The 23,012-nt window shown below is 45.6% G+C and overlaps 1 protein-coding gene across 1 annotated transcript in view; it reads right to left on the bottom strand.

Moving 5' to 3' along the window:
* The window catches only part of SEC24A (SEC24 homolog A, COPII component), a 595,056-nt gene that overhangs the window by 551,576 nt on the left and 20,468 nt on the right, over positions 1-23,012 (bottom strand). The window contains exon 2 of the mRNA XM_085617984.1: positions 13,848-14,381. Within this exon, the coding sequence (XP_085474110.1) occupies positions 13,848-14,381 (534 nt within the window). The remainder of the gene's footprint in view (positions 1-13,847; positions 14,382-23,012) is intronic.

Below are 23,012 nucleotides of genomic sequence, written 5' to 3'. Positions count from 1 at the left end.
TGGTGAGTTCAGCAAATGCCCCCGCTCCACCGAGGGAGCCTCTCAAATTTATGCGCCTCCGGGCGTGCTGGTAGGCGGGACCAGGAAGTGCCGCCAAGCACTCTGGGGGCTGTAGTCCCCCCCACAGCGGCCAGCAAGGGTAATGGCGGCGGGGGAGACCACAGCGTTACCGTCCTGAAAGGGATGCAGGAGTTGTGTGCAGCGTCAGGTGAGTTCAGCAAATGGGGTCTACGTTATTTGTCCATGCCGGAAAACTTAACAGGAAGTACAAATCAGGCCACCTCGGAAAGGATAGCAGAACATTTCAGAACATTAAAACAAAATGACATGAAGCACCCTATTGGTTTTACACACACTTATGTGAGCTCAGGGTTTGCAACAATATTACTCATTTCATGGGATAGACCATACTAAAAGTGATGCACGGGGTGGCAACTGTGAACTTAAATTGAGATGCTGTTAGGCTACATGGATAATGAGGCTTAAATCACTAGAACGTGAGTTGAATATCGACAATGAATTGCAATACTTCCTAGGAGATTAAGCCCCTCACATGTTAACCCTTTGTTCAGTCTGAATATCTATGTGTGAGTTACTCATCATGCATACTTTTACTGTTGTAGTTACTAGGACTTACATTGCCCCTCATACAGGGTTTAGTATACATGTATTTTGAAATATCATTATGTTTTTAGTACGGTTTACTTTAATTCCCTCCATTTTCTGAGTCTACCTTTCCCCTTGTGCCATTTATGACAAAGTAGCTATACTATTTATTCTCTGTACTCGCTTTTCTTTTCAGGCTGTGATACCAACAACCCAGGAGAGAATTTTTTTTTTAAATTGTCAGTCTTTACTTATATCTTGGTGTATATCAGGGGTGTGGAATAAAATATCTACATGTCCATGGGGTAGGTTGATTCATAAATCTACTTGTCCTGTAACAAAATCCATTTGTCCCTTTTGTTCCATTTAATGCAGCAACAAATTATGGCAGCAATCTCATTATATAAAAGACCTCTGAAATAGCCTCCCTGATGTCAGGGCTCCTTCTGTAATATGGTTTGAATACTAGCAATTCCTTCATGTTGCCACGTTTCCGCAGATCTACATACTAGGGCTGAAGGTAATGGTAAACAATAGTTCCAGGGTTGGAATGCCTTTTTGAGTCTGTGCAAACCTACTTACTTGCATGTTTTAAGGCTTTTTACCAACTCTTCTCTAATCTTTTCCGATACTGAGAAAGGTTGGACATTTATTCCTGACAATAGCAGACATAAAACGTCTTCCAGGGTAGAGGAGAAAGTGGTTGGAGGGAAAGTGAACTTGCAAACACTCAGAACTTTGCATGAGCAAATCTACACCTGCATATTTGCTCATGCTAAAAAGCATTTAACAAATATTTTCTAGGAGTACTATTTCTTGGCCTACTTCTGTAAAGTCTTGGGAATTCACGAAAGCCATATATCTGCACTTAATGCAAGGACATCGGTGCACTTTTGAGACTTTATTTAATAATTGGGCCTCTAATTAGGATTGGCGATAACCAAGGCCTTTTTGTGTTTATTGAAATATGTCAATCTGTCTATCAGCTGGCTTCACTGTGAGTGACAGCCATTCTGTTCTTTCACAAGGAGCATATCGACACAGTCGTTTTGCTCAGTGCCAGGAACTACTGAGGCAATGTGTGCTTTTTGAGACCCAAAACGTTATTTGTTTTTGCCAATGTTTGTAATAATGATGAGGGCCTGGCAGCTCCCACACCAATAAGGTTTTACAAAAACCATGCCAAAACAAGTCACACATTGACAAAACCAAAAGGCTGACCAACAATTTCAGACCTACTGGCTTTACCAATGCTTGTTTATTTTTATTTCCCATAACCTTATTAAAACTGGTAACATTGATTTTCCATTCAGAATATTTTTGGGAAATACTAGCATACATCAACAAATTGTATTAAATTATGCTGCTAAGAAATGGAACTTAAATTTTAAAAGTAGTTTTGCGAAACATTCTTGCATTTTTTTGTGAACATTTTATTTTGAAAGTAAAGAATCATCAATCTTGCTTTCAAGCTTCTGCAAATATTTGCATCAAATCAGAGAGCACTCTGGGAGCAGTATACATAGCCTCATATTGCTAAACGTTGAAAACGGGTGCACACATTTTTAAACTCGAACCTCTGTCAGTAGTGCAGTCTGAGCTTACAGCATTTACTTAGAGCGCTCACCCTAATAATAAAGGCATAACCATAAATACAAGTTTGAACAGCATTAACAGATGGACACAAGTATTACCTTAACTGCAGACAGTGCCCTTCCCGGATCGATAATGTTATACTGTAAACTGGCAGCCAAAGGGTTTGTGCTGCAGGGGGTTGGGCCTACTTGTCCCAAGGACAAGATACACATGAAAACGTGTTGCCCTTGACCCCAAACAATGTGTCCCGGGTGTCAGGCTATAGGAATTCCATATCCCTGAATGGTATATACTTCCTACCCAAATCGTCGTTTACTATGATTTTCCACAATATTTCATTAAATACACTTTTCATGTATAGGTTCAGTGAGGTTATATATACTCTTCCTACTCCAGCCGTTACAGTTTTAAGTTCGGGTACTTTCTCATGGTGTTATTTGACCCTATTACTGGTGAGGTCTGGAATTATTATTTAGTGTCTATTGGTCAGACTTCTCTCTGATGGTTGCTCCGGTGTGCATATTCGATTGATGGACTAATACTAGCACACTAACAAAAATGGATTGATAATTATATTCATATTATTCCAGTTATACACTCGCGTTCACATTATTTCTTACTACATGTGTTTAATTTGTCAGATTTGGTATATAGTGATTTTATCATCCTTGATAGACTTGGCGGATCACAACCCGTTCACAGTTATAGTTCATTGGTTCACTTTTTTCTAGCAAGATGGCTGCTCCCCAACTTGTTTAGACTATACTTTCGCAAGTTAAAGATGCTCTCACTTTTGTGAAGTACTATAGGAATTGTGTATAGCACATTATTACGGTGTGAGATACCTTTAATGTAGGTCACGAAATGTACGTGGTTTGACTGTTGCTTACATTTTATTACTGGAAAGCATTTATGTTATTTTTCAACAGTCCAAGATGCGTGTCACCAACAATGAGTGGTCACCTGGTCCTCTTTTGTTAGTATAAATAGGACTGTTAAGATGGCACTCAACATTCACGCTGATTCTGTTGGAGGAGTACTCGCCATGCCTTCATTTTTTGCCTCAATTGTAAGTGGAGTGGCTATGCTTTCCTCAGTTTATTGCGTTCTATAGAATGTGGCGCTTTTGTGAGTTACGGTGGTACTTATTATATTATGCGGGATTTTTTTAGTTGAACATGTCTTTTAGATAAGAGTCCCGTAGTTACACAGATGTGGGATAGTCTCGGTAGTGGGAGCACTTAATTAGTGCATGCCTAAATTGGAATGTTTTTAACAGTGAGTTATAGCAATCATAAGTGCGGAAGAAGACCTTGTGTACCATTAATAACATGGAAACCTATACATGTTGATGAGGACATACCTGGTGGTGCATATACTCCGCATATTAAAAATTGTCCAAGGAAACATACTGGTTTCATATTTTGCGGTACGTGGTCACGCTGACCAGATGCTAGTCTGATAATTGTTGGACAAGTGATAATTCCCTCATTTATTTGTACTCTCGCTTTGCACTTAGAAAGTAATCATTTTTATGATCTTTGTTACTATCGGTGCGAGAGCACATTCTGCCGCATGCACTCTGAAAAATTATTTTGTTTTCATGTACTGTGGGACGGGGTCATGCTAACCGGACGCTTGTCTGACGTGTTGGACAAGTGACAATCTCCTTTTCATTTTAACGGACGTATTCTCTTTACAACTAGATTGTTATGTTATTACTACTTGCATGACTAACAGAGGACAGGAATTGGTCCTTGGTCACCTTAGTATAAGTATGTTTTCTAAATAATTATTGCTTTGACATACTTAGCCACATGACAAAGTATAAAAACAACAGAAAATGAGATCTTGTCATTACGTATGACTGGGTCACACACATTTTGAGACCCGTGGACAATGCGTTAATGCTTGTATGGAGGGCTACTTCAGGTGAGTCTTGAGTAGTCTGCGATTTCTTTTATGTGCTTACACAGGATATTAACAGATATTGGAATTGAAACCCTGGATCTTACTCCCAAATATAAGGAACCACCACTTTTTTACTCTACATCAGGTTCATTTTCTTTATCTTCTCTACTCTCTTTTGAAACCCCCTTTACTAGCGCAGGGCAAATATAGACACATTCCACTATACTATTTGCAAGCATGCTGTTCGTTTTATGATTGGCTGTACACCATTATACTTATGCTTCTATACTGTAACTGGCTAAAAACGTTCTCCCTGTCTTTAGCAAATGTTTGATACAACATTAATTATGTATACTGCTTTACGGATGTCACATTTGAATATTTTTGGCTACTTCACATTCTTAAACCAAAGACTTGGCAGCAATTGGTGGGTGATGGTGAGTCTAGGTAGAGCATTTTTTGTTACTTTTTGATTTATTTATTGTTTACAGCCCTGGGGAATTTGAAGGCTACCTTGCCATGCAGGCGAAACACGTGTTGGCCCCCTGTTCTTATAATGCTTTATCTTTGTATTGACTGGATGAACAGAAATACTTTGCTATGCTGTGACAACGGTGGATCGGATTAAAGCTGATTGAAATCCTACGACTCCTTGGATTTGACGTTTGACTCACTTATGAGCTCTGAGTGCTCAGAACATTTTGTTCTGTATTGATCAACCCCAATTTTGAGGTTGTGTGATAGCCAACCCTTGCTCTCTAGAGCACCACCAATTTGCAACCTACAGTGTTTACTGTATCCCGGAAAGCGTCGGTGAGCATCTTATCATAGACCTGGATACTTTGAGCGTTTGTACATCTATCACAGCCCTGGCTGGTCCAGTTCTCTAAAGCTCACAATAAAACGGAAGATAGGTCCAATAACTTAATTAGTTTTAACTTAAGTGGCGCACATAAAAATGGTTCAAAGCAAGTGCAGAGCTGCTAACGTTATGATGCAGTGTCCTCAACAATGGGGAAGCATTTCATAGAAATGGAATGGATATCCTGGGTTATTAGTTAACACAAAAAATGCATATTATTACACAGCTGCTATAAATTACTACCTGACACTGTATTAGGACTACTCCCCAAGCCATCAGAAGACTCAATACATTCCTAATTAGTGTCCATGGAAAACTTATTCACAGAAGAGGCACCTCGATTATGAACTACTTGTAATGAACAAGAGGTTATTCCATTTCATTTTAGAGATTACAAAAACAAACTCCATACCAACATCAAGAGTAAGGATATTTGGTCGAGGTTCACTGTAACTTGGCAGATATGTTTAGCTCCAATAACTACAAGAATGACGTCTGTAATAATGGCTTGCGGTAGTAGAGTATGGCCCACTACTGGATACTTCGTGTATGCTGTATAATTAGACATAGAATGCCTCAAAATGGTTAAGTGCAAAGAGGATATATCAGAAGACTGTATTGAACGGGTTCGTTTTCAAATCGACCAGTAGTCTAACGTGAATCTACAGGAAAAAGGTGTCTTCAACTCAATGGTTGCCATTATTTTATGATGGCTAATAATGCAGGAGCCCGGTCAATAGGTGCAAGTGAAGAAATCCAAACCGATTACCGCAATGGTAAAATATATTTAAATTAAAAATTAACTTTCAGAGGGAGGAGCCTAGCGCGCAACCAAGATGGCCGCGTAGGTGCGAGGCTCCCGAGGACCTCCGCGACCTCCTGAATTAATCCTGGCGATATCCTGTCCTTGTTGAGGGGACTGTGTTGGGGAACCGGAGCTGAGGCGCCACCCGTTTTTTGGGCTCGAATCGGACCCCGGACGCCGGTGGGAGCATCGATCGAAGGTTGCGGCCTTCTCCTCGCCGGCCCCCCGGATTGGAGTAGTGGGGCGATCCGGGGACAAAGTGAATAACAGCGGCGAGCGGGGCTGGGCGACTGGCGTACCCCGCACTTTCACTTTCGCTTTTGCGCCCTCCTAGCTCTCAAGCGGGGTCGGACTGCGGAGCGGGGTGCGGTGGTGTGGCCTTGTCCAGGAGCCCGGCTGACCCGCCGGCGGTGGGTTGACCCGCGGTTCGGTGGTCGCCCCTGCCCCCCCCCTGGCACCCGTGACTTGGTATAGCGGCCCGTTTGGGGAGCTTGGCACGACGGTGGAAGAGCCAGCATGTCCACCAAACAAGATGGCGACCGGGCGAAGGTGAAGACGACCCGCCGTGGCACGGCGCACCAGGCCAACAGTATGGACCGCTACACGCTCCAGAAGGGTTCTCCGGAGACATCGCGTGCATCCCCGGTGGGCCCGACGGAGGCGTCCGCTCATCCGGTGGATCTGACCCTCCGGGACGTCATGGGCGCCATCGCAGAGATGAAGGCCTCGGTGGACCAGCGTTTCGACACCTTAGCGCAAAAAATAGACTCGGTCCTGGTGGATGTGAGCCTTGTGAGGGCAGACTTGTCCAAAACAAACGACCGAGTCGACTCCCTGGCCCACACCACAACGAGCCTCACGACAGACGTGGTGGCCCTCCAGAAGGAGGTGCGCCGGCTTGGCCAGGCGAGCGCCCTGATGGACCGGCGACTGGAGGACTCCGAGGGTCGGGCCCGGAGGAATAATGTCCGTATTGTGGGGGTGCCGGAGGGACGAGAGGCGGAGGCGGCGGATCTTTTCGTGGAAGAGTTGATCCTGACCCATCTCCAGCCCCGGGGGCTGAGTAAGCTTTTTGCGGTGGAGCGTGCTCACCGGGTCCCCGGGGGCAGACCTAAGACTGGTGCCCCGCCGCGGCCTCTCATTGCCCGGATTTTTAATTTTCGGGACAGAGATGCTATCCTCCAGACCTCCAGACAACAGGGACCGGTCAAGCTTGACAACATGGAGGTACATTTCTACCCAGACTTTACCCCGGCGGTCCAGAAGCAGCGACAGAGCTTTCTTGGTGTTAAACGTCGCCTAAGGGACCTGAACCTCAAGTACTCAATGCTCTTTCCAGCTAAGCTGAGGGTAGAGGTGGATGGTCGCACGCACTTCTTCGACCGGCCCGAGGCGGCTGGGGACTGGCTGGACACTCTGCCTGGAGATCGGGGCCGGGGGGGCGGGGGGGGCGCGGCTGGCGAGGAGGGCCCGCCGGATCAGAATTGAGGGGTGACTGAATAGGCCTTGCTCTGGACGTTGTTCCTTCACCATTTATTGATTGCGTATGTTCCCCTCATATGGAGGTCGTGCGGGGTCTGTTGGGGGCTTCCCTCCTCCTCTGGGGGACTAGTTAGTATTTTAGCTATGGGGCGACAGGCACACTGCACTTTGGGGGGGCTGTCTGGGCTCATGCAGGGGTGCAGGGAGGGGGGAGTTTTGTTGGGACCGGGGGGTGGGGGGGGTGTGTTGTTTGTTAGCACCGCAGGGCAAACCCGCTACTATGTTGTTGTTTTTAGGATGCTCGATGGGGGACGACCGATTGTTTCGACGTATGATGGGGGGTAGGGATTTGACTGTGTTGTCATGGAATGTTAACGGCCTGGGGGATAGGATTAAGCGTGGTGTGGTCCTGCAGTACTTAAAACGTATTTCACCAGATGTTGTCTTCCTGCAGGAGACGCACCTTATAGGTAACTCCTTTCATGCAATGAACCGGCGGGGATATCGTTTAGCGGCCCATTCCGGCTTCACCTCGGGCTCGCGGGGGGTGGGTATTATGATCAAGAACTCGCTCCCGTTGGAGATTGATGAGGTGCGCCATGATGAGAGGGGACGCTACACGGTTCTGGTGGGAAGAATGGAGGGTAGAGTGTTTATCTTTATATCAGTGTACGTCCCGCCTGGGTTACAAGCCACCACATTCGCGGAACTGGGGCGCCTCCTTCTGGACCTTCCGAGTGGCCTGCTGGTGGTTGGAGGGGATTTTAATGCGGTAGCCTCTGGGTCTATGGATCGCCATCCCCCTAGGGACCTCCCCCGGGCACAGGCGTGGCTGCCCGGCCTTCTGGACACGCTGGGCCTGGTGGATTGCTGGCGATTAAAGCATCCTGCATTGCGACAGTACACCTTCCACTCGGGTGCCCATGGTAGCCTCTCGCGGCTTGATTACATCCTTGTCCCGGCGGCCCATGCAGGGAGGGTGGGGGAGGTGCGCCATCTGGCGCGGGGTATCTCAGACCACTCCCCATTGTTGTTGCATTTCGATGTCTTCCCGAGGGGGGATGGCAGGGTGGCCCCAATCAATGCATGGTATTTGCGTGACCCCACCATTCGTGCCGATTTGATTAAATCCTTACAGCGATATTTCGATGAGAATGTGGGGTCGGTCTCTTCGGCCATCTCCCTGTGGGAGGCTTTCAAGGTAGTCCTTAGAGGGGAGGCCCTCTCCTTTATCTCCCATGCCCGGCGGCGCGAGCGGGAGGAGGTGACCCGGGTAGAGGCCGAGATTGCAGAACTGGAGGGTGACCTGGGGAGCGGGGTAACAGACGACAAGTTGCATGTTCTACACCTAAAGCAGGCGGCCTATCGGGCCCTCGTCACGGAGGCGGCCAGGGGCCTCAGTAGAGAGCAGCAGGGGCGATTGTATGATGTGGGTGATAAGGCTGGCAAATTGATTGCGTGGTTGGATAAGAGGGAGAGAGCGAGCCGCGTGGTGCCTTTGATTGAGAGTGTTGATGGTGCGTGTGTCACTGAGCCGGAAGCCATTGTCTCCTGCTTCGCGGATTATTTCCGCGAAGTCTACTCCCCGGTTTCCCCCTGCTCGGAGGCAGATTCCCATGCCCTGCTTCGGGACATCGCACTGCCCTCCCTGACGGTGGAGGACAGGGATTCGCTGGACGCCCCTCCCACCTCGGACGAAATTGCCTTGGCTATTCGCTCGGTTGCATCCGGCAAGGCCATGGGCCCCAATGGTATTCCCATCGAGCTCTACAAGCTACGCCCGGATGTGTTGGCGCCCCACCTGCGCGCGATGTTCCTGGCGGCCCACTCGCGGGGTTCCCTCCCGCCGGACCAGCGTCTGGCCACAATTGTGGTGATCCACAAGGAGGGGAAGCCCCGTGAACGGGTCACATCCTATAGGCCGATTTCGCTTTTGAACGCGGAGCCCAAAATCCTCGCCAAGGTGTTGGCCAACAGGTTGGTTGGCGTGGTGGGCGATTTGGTCCACCAAGACCAATCTGGCTTTATACCGCACCGCAACACGGCGCTCAATCTGCGGCGCTTGCACGGGGTGCTCGCGCGATTCCCATTTGTGCGGGAGCCGGCCATCTTGGCGTCCTTGGACGCCACCATGGCGTTTGATACGCTTGAATGGCCATACATCTGGGCGATGCTGGCGAAATTCGGGTTTGGCCCGGGTTTCATTAGCTGGGTCAAATTGCTATATTCGGGCCCATTGGCGCAGGTGGTAGTGAATGGGCGAGTCTCGGCCCCATTCGCGCTGGGGAGGGGTACGCGACAGGGTTGCCCCCTGTCGCCTCTCCTGTTTGCCCTGGCCCTGGAGCCCCTGGCGGAGTGGCTGCGGTGGCACCCTTCTATCCGTGGTCTCCGCTGGACCCCCGAGCATGAGGACCGTGTGTCCCTCTATGCTGACGATATCCTTCTGTATCTCGCCTCCCCGCGTAAATCACTGATCGTCCTGGTTGATGTTTTGCGCTCATTCGGTCGCAACTCAGGCCTGGTCATCAACTGGGCGAAATCCTGTGTCTATGTGCTTTCCGGGGAGGCTCCGGCCCTACCACGGGACTGTCCGATCCAGATTGCCTCCCAAGGTTTTCGGTACCTGGGTATCTATATCACTCTTGACCCGGAGGCCCGCTATGAGCGGAATTTGCTACCCCCCCTCCGGCGCTTGAGGGAGGACGTGGTGCGCTGGCGGCGTCTGCCGCTCTCGCCTCTCGGCCGAGCGGCCTTGTTTAAAATGATGTCCCTGCCACGCTTCCTCTACGCCCTCCAGAATACTATGGACTTGGTCCCGGCACGCTATTTCCGTGAGGTGGAGGGCCTCCAGCGGCGCCTGTTCTGGGACGGGAGGCCGCGCATTGCTCTGGCTAAATTGACGCTCCCGTGGTACGATGGGGGGGTCGCCCTCCCTGACATTAAACGGTATTACTGGGCCTCCCAACTAGCTGCAATTAATCATGGCCTTTACGGGCCCGCCTTGAACCCGGCATTTGAGATGGATAAGATGCTCCTGCCCGGTGGCGATTACAATCGAGCGCTCTACGCTGGCGCGCCCGACTCCCGTTTGACGGGACCGACGCGTGTCATGGTGCGTGTCTGGCACGCGGCTAATGCAGCTATGGGGTGGAAGGACCGTTTGACCCGGGCGTCACCGCTGTATGCGTCTGAGAGGTTGGGCTCCCTGTGGACGTCGAAGGGCTTCGAGAAGTGGGACACGATCGGAATCAGCACGGTGGGAGATCTCTGGACGAGGGGGGGATTCAAAACTTTTGAGACGCTGCAGGCGGAGTTCCAGCTGCAGGGCAGTGAGTACTTTCGGTACCTACAGGTCCGCCATGCGCTGGGCTCCGTCTTCCCGGATGTCGCATCCATTCCGGAGTCTTCCCCCCTGGAGGACAGAGTCCTAGATGGCCATGTCCCGGACAGCACGATCTCCCTCATATACAAAAAACTGATCAACGATAGATCGTGCCTGCTGACTAGTCTCCGCGTGGCTTGGGTTGCCGACGGGCTGGAGCTGGACGACGAGGATTGGATTTCCGCGGTGGCCTCTCCGAAAGAGGTGGCCATCCCGGCTCGCCTTCGTTTCGTCCAGCTCAAGATCCTTCACCGGGTCTACGTGACGGGGCCAAGGCTTCTGCGTATGGGTTTTGCTGGTGACGGAATGTGTAAGCGTGGCTGTGGTGCGTTGGCGACTTTCATGCATATACTGTGGGAGTGCCCGAAGGTGGAGCGATTCTGGCGTGGTGTGCATGAGGTCCTGCGTGTGGTTACGCGTGTCGCGCTGCTGCCTGAAGCGAGGAGATGCTTGCTGAATGTATGGGAACCGAATGACTATTCGGTCCCGCAGACGCGGTGGGTGACTCTGGGATACATGATAGCCAAGCGCGACATTGCTCAATTGTGGGGATCCCAGAGGCCCCCTGCGGTGTCGGCCTGGAAAGAGCATATGGATTGGTGTATGTTTCGTGAAAAGGTGGTGTATGTGGCGAGAGGTAAGCCTGGGGCGTGGGTGAAACTCTGGGGCCCCTGGAACGCCTACCGCGGGGGTATTTGTGAGCCACCACTGCTACCGGCTGCCTCGCCTGCTCCGTCTCCCTAGACGGCCCCCCTCCCTCGGCTGCGGGCGCGCGGTCCCCCAGTCCCTGATCTATTCCCATTCCCCTCTCCAGAGTTCTGCTGCTGGTTTGGATCCCCCACTTATGGAGCACGTGCTGTCACTTTGGATCGCGGGTTGCCTTGCGGGTGTGGTTTTTTGGTGTTGTTTTGTTTCAAGAAAAGGGAACCGTACTGTGGGCTTGGAGCTGTGTGGCCTGCACCATTGATTACTCCTGTTTCACTGCTCTGCACTGCCGAGAGACTTTTACTGTATGTATGCAATATGCTTTTGTCATTCTAGCGGCCGGCCGGATGGTTGTAGGCCCATACCTGTAACTTTTACAAACTGCAATAAACGGTTTCAAAAAAAAAAAAAAAAAAAAAAAAATTAACTTTCAACGCCCTGGTAGTTTGTTGCATGTAACTATTATGTGTTACTAACTTTAACCAGGACCTACATGTTACTAAGATGGTACAATTAATAAGTTCTAAACTTTCTAAAACCTCTTTCGATGGCCGTGTTGTCCTGAGCTGAAAAACAGCACTAGAGAGCATTTCTTTACACAAACTTAGAAAAGATCATAATAAACAACCTTTAAAGTAGCCACATTGAGTGTGTTGGAAGTAGAAGGGAAGAGAAAATAAACAATGCTAGGGCCAGGTGAAATGTTATGAAACTTTCACCTTTAAAAAAATAAAAACAAACACACATTTCCGATTGTTGAGATAATGCAACGCAAGTAGATACATACAAACTTTGAAACGTAAATGGTGGGTTATGCACTCCGGCTGTACAGATCAGTATGAAGAAACATAAAACAGTCAGTGGAAAGAATGGATGTGAGTGAGATCAGGCCAAGCGAGACTGGAAATTGCTACAGTGGTAAATGGGAGAATAGAGTAGAGGAAACCACTAGAAGGAAATAAGGAGAGCCGTTAACAAGAGGCACGGAAAGAGGAGCAACAGTTTGCTTTTACATCAGTTACAAAGTAAGGCAAATGGACACTGGATACGAGTCGAAAAGGAGGACAATTAAGGAGAGATAGTGTGATAGAGGTCCAGAGAGAGAAACATTACACATGTGCATTTGTTAAATGTGAGACAGAGAAAAGGTTAGCTTGAGTAGTGAGGGAAAGACGAAGAGAGAGAACTGATGTGTGATGTAGAGAAAGGGTTCACCTGCAGGTGGAGACAGAGACTACTTGCCTAAAAAAAAAGAGAACATAGTCATCCAGAAAAAAAAAGGAGGGCCATGTAGGTCCAATCATATATGTAGAAGGAGGAAGAAAACAAACACAGCCCAACAAGGATGTTGAACAACCGGCTGGCCTGTTGTCTGGTACTTCATTTTGATGCCAGCCTCTAATTTGGAATTGGGTGCCTTAACGGAGTAAACTTCTTTGGTCCTTGAAGATGTAGCAGTCACAGTAGTCAACAGTTCTAAACAGTCACATTACACGCTTTACATTAACAGTGGTCAACGCACTACTCCCTGGTAAACACATGCATAGTTACTGAAGGAGAACATTACAGAAAAGGGGCTGTGTGAGTAAAAGTAGTGGGGATGGGAGATGTGATTCATTAATGGGAGATGTGCGAGTCATTAATGCTACATCACAATCAATCTTATGTAGGTCATTAGACAATTTATTTTCTTATTCTGCTGTAGAAATTATTCAGTTTCTCAGAAGGACCGTTTTGAGTTACTTGCTTCTTCTAGATTCCCACACCTGAATTAAGTTCAATAAATTGTGAGTAAACTCTACCTTAAAACATCAAACCTCTGAAACTCACATCATGGATGATGCAGTACACTTCAGAATAGAATCGAGCAACAATCTCTTGTGGTGAACAGTCAACTACCCAGTACACACAGAGAACAGCAAATAGTAATGACAGACAAAATCATTTCTTCATACATATTCTCTATCTCTGACAGATGAAGCAGAGCATATGCTCCCACCAAAATAATTACATTTTATTTAACAGTCCACACTTGAAAATAGAAGCGAATACAACAATACAAACACAAACGTAGGGAAATCAACATTCTAAAATGATAATTAGCCCAACTAGATCTGGTGACACCATTACATTGCAACATATGCAATGTTTTTTATGCGTGTACAACACCCATTTAAAATTAGAATTAAAAACATGTAATTTACTCATCCTCATTCAAACCATTTGAGCTCAGTGTGCTCCCTGATTGAGGGCTGACACAGGAAAGGGGAAGCCAAATGCAAGTAAGCCATTGGAAGACCAGGTGACTATGTACTGCTTAATCACCAATGGTAGGGCCAAAGAAGGGAGGGGGTCAACAAATATGAACACAATGGCCATTTTAAAAAACATTTACAGCAACCATATATTGGCAACTAGCAACTTATGTACTCTTTGACATGTCTGTCTATCACTCATTCTGGATGAACAAAATGCTGCAACCATAAAGCCTCCTTTACCTGGACTTGTGTAGCTGTTTGGTACGGGCGTCCTACCAGAAGGCGGCGCATACATATGAGAGGCTGGAGGTTTGGTATTTCCAGAGGATGACGATAAAGATGTCTGGGATGCTACAGTTCCTGCTGGATGCGCCACATGGTTTGTCTGAGGTCCTACTGGGAAGTTCACATGAGGAGCACCATATTGCCAATTAGAATGGGGTGAAGGATGAGCTCCTGGAGCAATACCAATGTTTGGCGCTGGCATTGGAGCAGAGTTCGAAGGCGGAGGTGGCATTCTGGGAAGAGAGCCTGTATTCTGCAACGGTGTTGTTGAAGCAGGCCCTACAGGGGGCCTATTAAGAGTCTGACCAGGTCCCTGATAATTCCCAGGTTGTGAAACATTTGGAAGGCCACCATACATGTAATGTCCAGAGGATGGATGAGAGGGTACTTTAGCAGGTAACAAATGTGTGTAGGAGCCTGGATAAGTAGCACTGTAGCCTTGTCCGGTAGACACTTGTGGCGTATGTATCAATGGATTCTGAACTGGACCTTTAAAGAGAAATCAAAAATATTAATATTAACCAAACAAGACAATTTATAAATCACAAAAATAACCCTATTTCCACAATATAAATAAAAAAAAAACAGTTACCCAATTCTAAATAATGAGCCTATTTAAATCAACCAAAAAAGTTTACATTCCAACATAACGGAGTCATTTTTGTCGATGGAGATAGGAAAGTGGGCTTCTTGTAATGCAAGAGTAGAAATTAAGACAAGATCTTCGACAACAGATAGCTACAAGCGGACTGCAGACAAGACAAGAAAAAAAATGTCTTGGACAGGAAAACATATTTAAACAAACGTTGACAAAGCCAATAGGTCTAGCGTTGGCTGCCAACCTTTTGGCTTTGTCAATGCTTCCTTTTGTTTTGTCATGAGCTTTGCAGTGTGTTATTTTTCTGAAAGGTGCTAGGTGGCAACCTTAAAAAAAAAAAAAAAAAAAGTAGCTAAAAGCAAAAATATTTTTAGTTAGCAAAATATAGCAGCCTCTGGCACTACTTTGCGTGTAGATGTGTCCTTGTGAAAGGGCAGAATACAGTCGCTCAAAGTGGATAGACACTGCCTTCCAAATACTGTATGTTGTAGTGGGTGGAAAAAAATGAAAGACCAATGAATGAATAAGGGCTGAAGTCCCTGTAAAATATTGTACATAAAATTTTAGTTAAATCAATAGGTCTAGGTTAACGCCAGTCCAAATAAAAGGGCAACTGGTGGACAGTAGCAATCTGAAACTGAAAAAAGATCTTTCAATCAAATTCTTCCACATGGACAGAGAAAGGAGGCAGCTTCATGTTCGCTTATCCAACAAATGACTAAATACGGTACTTTCTAATACCAGTTTTAGAAAATGACTAATATAATCCTGATTGAAGTGGGGGGTGGGGGAGTACACAATAGGGGAGGTACAGGGGATTAAAAGTGAGACGGGAGCACAGTGAAAGCCAAAAACACGCTGTGTGGCCACTAGCTTTTATGGTCAATAACAGTTAGTAATTAAAGCTTAAATGCAGGTTTATTGGATTTATTACTGTCAACTCCCAGATGAAAAACGAGCCCGCCAACCTTACCCCACTTAAGAGTGAAAAACACCAAACAGGTGCAGTCTTTTCACTTTCCTTGAGCCTTCCATTACCATTCTACTGTGCTGGTACAATCACACAACTTGCAAACCGGTACTAACAAGTATCATGCTTAGCCACCTCTTGAATTACTGCACTCAACTATATCATTCCACATCCCTGGGATAGAGCCCAGAAAAACACCACCAGCTTTAATTTCAATCTTCAGCTTCCAAACAAACCAAAGCTAGGAACAACCCAAACAGCAAACTACTTTCTATATGCAGGTAAGCTAAGAAGGGCTAAACTATGGTTCCCCTGGCTAATACATACTATCAGAATACTGTAACCAATTATGGCACATATCTCTCTCTCTCTCTCTCTCTCTCCCCCTCCTCACCAACTGCTACGCATGGAGTCCTAGAAACGATAACTGCACATCAGAGGACATCACTCATGACATGGAAACACTTCCCACATAGGATCACAAAACAACCTTCCAACCACATATAGTATAGCTCACTGCTGATGTAGTCAAGTGCTTCAGTGCCCCTAGAAAAGGGTAGCAAACACTAAATTAACGACTGCTATACACTACAACACAACTCTTGTCAGACAACTGTGGGAATCATTATCTAGAGAAGGAAAAAAAAGAAAAAGTGTTTGGTATACATCACTACTTTTATAAGAGTTTGTATTTCCAATACAAATTATCTGTGCCTGGGTGACAAAGACATTTGCTTTGGAGAGCTGTGCAACAAATAGTCTTGAAGCAGGCTTGCTCCTGGGGCAGACGATTCTGCCTTATCAATGCAATAATAGTGGCGGTCATAGAATTTATCATTTCTCTTCATTAAGGGTTGTGAGATGGATGTATTTTTTTAGATTGTCACGTAGAAGGCAGAGGCAAAAATCCCACTGGCCCAGGTCAATATAGCTAAAGAACTTTTATTTAATTAATTAATATCCATGGCTTAAGACAGTTGTAAACCGGTCATAAACCAGTAAATAAAAATGATGTTTTAGATGGGGGGGGGGGGGGGGCTTGGATTTTAAGACTGTCTCAAGACTTTTCAGGCCTAAAATACAGTTGGCTTAAGAATATTTTCAAGTTATGTTAACAGTCTGTAGATACATTTTAGTTCTGGTGGGCTGCACCCCAGTCTTACCTAGCTATAGAAGCTCGAACAGCATTGCAGAGCACTGCAATAGCATTTAATGGTGTCAGGGTTGGTGGAGAAATTAACATCGGCAAAAGTGTGCTGTTAACTCTTGATAGTACAGGAGACAAATAGAACACTGTCTGGATAAACTGGAACAAACGACAAAACACATTTTCTCTAATGCACGTTAACTGGCCCTAATGAAGCTCAAGATTAAGCCTTCCTTCTAATAAGTAACAAACAATACTAAAGATAGGCGAGTAAAGGGATTAAAAAAAAACAGGCCACATTTGCAACCCACACCCTTCCAGAAAGACAGAACATTATGTTAAAAGTTAATGTGCCCTGTCTTACTCCTCTCGTTCCACTTCACATCCAGACACAGCGGACAAATCGTACAACAGCACAATTTTGGTCATGCGCAACATCAATACACTCATTCACATAGCGTAAGCTACAAACCGAGTCTTTCAATCAAGATTAAACCTGCAAAGTAGTGTGTGATCCATCAGCCAAAGCACTTCAGTGACTCGTCAGGGTAATGTGTTGAAATGCAACCCAAATGCAAACTAAAATCTCCAAAATTCTTAAGGGCAAGCAGTTGGTCACAATATCAGCCTCAACCTCACTCAAGACAGATAGGCAATATCGACCTAGTACAACAGAAAATTCATTAAATATCCCACTCCCAGGAATGGAATGCAAAATGGAAATACCACTTCAGGTTCACTTCTCAATCCAACAAATGCGCTGAGTAATAACAGTGATGATAGACCCCTCTCCGCCACCGAAGACCAGAGTATATCTTTGCATGCAGATCAATACTCTACCCCTAAAATCTAACCAGGCTCATAAGAAATAACACGAACAGCACCCTCACAACACCCCTTCGAACCCTTAAATCTTCTCCCCTTGGCCCTCATACACCTCTCTCACTCACCTGTTCCTCACATCACTTCTCCTTTCAATATCCTCACCAAGTCTCCTTCCCCACCAGCCACTTCTACAACTGATCACCACCTCTCAAAGTCAACCACCATGACTGTACCCAATAAACCTGCACAACTTACACCTAAATGTTCTTTTGCTATCACTTTCCCTGTTCCCAGCTGCCCTACTCCCTGCTTGAATCTAAAATACCTTGAGTCTGCCCAGGTGCTTCTCAATATCAACGTCTCTTTAAAGACTGACACTTTAATTCTGGCAATAAGTGTCCTAGCCTTTGGTCTAACTTGCACATATTTCACCATCAAGAACACTAATGGACCACATCCACACCACTACCTCCAATAATTCTACTATTAAGTAGCAATCATGTAAAAAAGAATGTCGTAACGGAAGGACCACCTCTCAGCTAAACAAAACAAGCATTGGCATAGCCAAAAGGTCTCGCTTTTGCGACCTTATAAGTATTTAGTTATGCAGCACAATATCCTTGGTGCAACAACATCAACTGTTGCATGGCTAAACACTTATAAGGTCCCAAAGGCGAGACCTGTTGGCTATGCCCATGCTTGTTTATAGGTTTCCATTACTTGCTAAAATATTATAGAGTTCTGCTAGATTTTCTCTTAAAAAGCATCTGTGTTAACAAATGTACTTGCCTGGCTGCGGAGGGGAATACTTCACTTCTATCAATCAACGCCTAGCTCCGGGTCATCGCCCACAAGTCTTTGTTGCCCTGTGAACTCTTATGGGGACTTAAAAAAGTAGACCGTGTTCAACAACTTTGTGCCATTATGTTGATTTACACTGTGTTTTAAGCAGGGTGTCATTAACCAGTAGGGTGAGAGCTGATCTGCACCTCCGAAGTTTACCACTCAAAAATCGATCAAGCATGAACCCTCTGAAGAGTCACATGTTGCAAGTGAGCATTAGATAAATTCTGAGCTGCAGGGGTTAAATTGGGCACGCAACGAGGGGAAAATTCCCTTGCATATCCATCGACATTTTAAATAAGGCCTGAACTTCCTTAGTACAGAATGCGGTAGATTTATCCGCGGGGCTCCGAGGTTCACAAAAAGAGGGTGAAGCTCGAAACTATGCGAATCAACAACTTTATACAATCTTCAATGATCAGGGGCTCGGAGATAACGCGCTGCTCTACTCTGAGACAGAAGAGTTTTGTAAATGTAACTAGAATAAGGACTAATTTAGAATTATCGAAACCTTCCTATGAATTACAGGGCACCAGTGATTATTGAAAGATAAATTAACTGTTTTAACAGAATTCTGCCTGCCTGCCGCCGGGTGGGTCAGGGGTGCGAACACGTATGGCGAGCCCGGCTTAGCTACAGCTATGACCCCCCACGAGTCAACATTTTCAACAATGGCTTGACCACTTCCGCCGTGAGCTCTATGTAAAACCCACTTAATTTTTAATGCCGCGTGATGGCCAGTTTCCTTTAAAAAAAAAAAAAAAGAAGAGGGAGAGTTATTTTTTTTTAATTAAGAATATTTACTTAAGTTACTAATTCACAGGCCTGCAGATGCGTGAACGTGGGTCCGCATCACAAAATCACATCCAAAATGCTGCGCTGGCTGTGTTTAGTATTAAACAGTCTGTGTATATTCACAGCACCACTGAACAGTTTAAATACCCGTGTGGGCCCAGCTCTGTCATATTAACAGTATGATGATGGCTCCGAGCCACAGTCAGCCTGGTGCGCACCCGTGAAAAGTACTGCAGTGCTCTTAAGAGCCCATCATGAGTGGCACGGTACAGTACACAGTGTGCAACAAGCACCTGAGCTTGTATTCAGAATTTCTAACCATCTAAGTAACATTGTAATGAGATGCACACTTCGACTACAATATTGTAACCGCCTACAGTCACCCACAGTCATGTTAAAGAAAGCACAAATTTAGCTTTTGTATACTGAAAAGATGTTTCAGTGTGTGAAAGAGAGGGGGTAGCTGGAAATGGTCGTCTACTAGTTCCTTTTACGGTACTAAAGTTCCTCTAGCCAGGTCATTTAAAACGGCATTTATGTGAGAGCAAAGTCAAATTTGAAAGCAGCCCATTAGCAAACTGAGGGCGTTCAGCGCAGATGAATTGGTTGCAGTATAACGTGACTTGCTAGTGTAACCCGCCCGAGGTAGTGGATTTTACTAAGATGGCTTTAAAAACCAACCCAGTAATTCAAAGTCAACAGCTCGGGATAATTGCACTCATTCGAGGTTGAAAAGGCTCCGCGGGAAAGACACGACCCAAAGCCACGTCACCCTCTTAAGTCAAGTAAACTAGATGGGCCCCTACAGCGGCACGTGCTGTTGCTTCAGCCGTCGAGGGAGCGCTCCCAGCACCGCGAGGGTTAATGTTATGTCACTGCACCAGTGCAAGATGTCCACATGAAAACGTTAGTCACAGCCCCGTATATACATTTCTAAAACTAGCCCTACTTAGACCAAGAGTCGTTGACTTTGAACAGTTGGCTGTGACGCAGCACTGGAGCAGGGCCAATGACCTCCAGCGATGGGATTCTTGTCAGCGGCCTGTGCAGAGGCAACGCACTACAGAGCAGCAAAGTAGGAATGGAGAAAGCGAAGCTCTGCCTGCCAGACCCATCCGACACAACATGTGTCAACAATGTTACCGGTGGAAAGGAGGCCGGTGTGCAAAGAAACGAAAAATAAAAAAACAATCACTGAAAGACAAGCGCGGCCCGCAGTCGCAAAAGGTAAAGTCTACAGCGTTTACCTTACGGGAGCGAGCAGAGGCGGGCGCGATAATTGCAACCAGATGGCGCCGCTGCTCACTCCCGCAAGTTAAACGCCGTACATGCACGAGGGCTCATTGGAAAGTGCAGTACATGCACAAGTTTCCAAAAAAGTATGGAGTGATTCCAAAAGGTCACTCCAATGCAACGCTTGGCGCTGCGTAGGCGAGACCTAAAAAGAAATACATTAAGAATCTGTTGATAGAAAATGTCTCAACATTCGTTGTTACAAGTTTTCACAAGGGTTCCCACGTTCCCAAGAACTGTGAATGAGTAGAGAAAAAAGCTCTTACAGTGTTACCGTTTGGCAAAGGAGAAAATCATGAAAACTTGCTTGATGCCAATACAGCAATGACTCTCTATATAACACTATCTAGTCATTCTCAAGTGCCTGCTGCAAAACTGCAGATCTACAATGCAACATAACCTGGAGAGAGCAGAGGTAACAACTACTAACAATCTAGATCTAGTTTTGACTGAAACTAGAGTAAGTATAATATCCGATCTAATTTCAGACATGCTGGTCCATCCGCAGTATTCGAATATTCAGCTGGATAGAGTTGACAAAATAAGCAGTACAATGGCAATTAGCCACAAAGACCCTATAAAATGCACATATTACTAGTTTTACAATACATTCTAGAAAATGAAGGGACCTTTAAAAGGCCTAAAGGTCTGAGCGGTTTTGCACGGTAAATTGGCGAGGAACGGCTCAGCAAAAGATGGACCTTGGCAGACTAGCAGGTCTAAGACAGAGACTTACATGGACAGCCCTGAGGGAAAAGGAAAGATTACAGGACAAAAGCAGATCTTTGGAACGCCAGGAAGTTTAGGACAAAGACAATATTACCCTGCAGGAATGAGATAAGGCTTCAGGACATGATCAGGTCTAGCAGAGCAGTGTTTCCACAACATATTAGGGTACACATACATTTGCTGGGGAAACGAAGATTTTTTTTTAGGACACTGTAGCTTTAGAAAGCCCAGGATCACTGGGGTCAAGTCATACACAAATACTAGGTAGGTTCAGGACGGCAATATCTGGCTTCAGTACAGCCTCACCTGGCTGTCGCTCACCCGCCCTGCTTTCCACATGTTTCCGTGAAGCAAAAAAAGAGTACTCTGGGGTTAGAGAAACGTTTGGATAGACCACAGTAACTGATAAGTGACGTTTAGATTCTCAATCTCAATCATAAAACTACTCCTTTCTTTCCCCCCCTTTAGGGAACTATTTTTTTGTTTTTTTAAACACATGATTTTGCTATGTGAATAAATATCCATAACTTCTCTTTAACAAAGCCTTTTCAGTCAAGATTTGTGGATTTTCTTAGCATTTTAGGGCCTCCCTCCCCCCACCCTGCACATGCACAACCTGAGACCTAGTCAGAATGTAGTAATTAGGCGGCCCCCACCAAGTGACGTAATATGAGACACAGTGTATCCCAGTTATGTCTCCCCAGTTTGTTCCAGTTCACATCATTAGCTGGCACATACCACCAATGTTAGCATAGGGCTGACAATGAGAGCGAAGCCCAACTCCCAGTACAGCTCACAGATTACCTTGCATGGACACAGAACTCGCCTCACACATCTATCCGCGTCAGCATTACCAATTCCAGAACCGTCAAGGGGGGCACAAAATACGATGTAATTCTATTCCACGACAAGATGTAAAATGGATGAAAAATACATTCTAATCGATATTGATGCTATTGTACCCTACTTGTTCAAAAATTGTTTTTAAAAACTGTGGTTTTGCTTTGAGATGCATTGGTTATTGTCCAGAGCACATATTGTGCATGGTTTATGGATTTCATGAGAACGCAACGCTAGTCAGCTGGACAAGGAATTGAATCTGTTGCCTTCAGGCTGGGCTGGGATCTCCTAAGTGGGCGTATTACCTACCTGGGCAATGATACAGAAAGTACAGCAAGGAGTACACAATTTTTTTATTTCCTACTTTACAACATTAAGAAGGGGCTTAATGAAGATTACACAATAATGAGCCTTTAAGAGTCACTAAAACTGTTTTTATAATCTGCACGTAGACAGTCTGTATGAATACAAAAGTAAAACACTGCTTACATCCCTTCTGAAAACTAGAGGTGCTGCAGGCTAACATACTAGATCCTGATATCATGGAGGTACATCCTGCTCACTGAATAATGTCTTGTATACAGAAACCGCTTTAGGAATTTGCTCAGTAAAGAATCTGTGTTACTAAATATTTCAATCACGCGTAGCTACGTTTATTACAAAATCATATTTTTTCTAACCCATAATTCATGGTACAGATGTTAAATCAGTGAACAATTTTCCAGAGTTCACATGAATTATATATCATTGTGCAAAATACAAATTTCAACTCAAAGGGCGTCTAGATGTCTTTTTTGCATACCATATAAAACAAATGCTTAACAAGCAAGACATATGTTATACTCAAATATTGCAATGACAGCATCTGGAGACACGCCACACACCATATATAAAATGTATCCAAATAAAGTCTACTCAACACATACTGCACTGTGCAGTAGAAGGCTCCTCTGGAAATTATACGCATCATCTGGCGCCATTCCTAGCTCATTTCTCCTTTTTATAGCTTATTTTATCGATATTAATCAAAATACTATAACAAATGGCAGCAGTAGAGCAATACAACTAGCACTGAAATCA

This window comes from Triturus cristatus, chromosome 7 (assembly GCF_964204655.1).
Source record: "Triturus cristatus chromosome 7, aTriCri1.1, whole genome shotgun sequence".
Taxonomy (NCBI): domain Eukaryota; kingdom Metazoa; phylum Chordata; class Amphibia; order Caudata; family Salamandridae; genus Triturus; species Triturus cristatus.
Note: the sequence above shows the minus strand (reverse complement) of the source record. Positions and strands in the feature narration are given on the sequence as shown.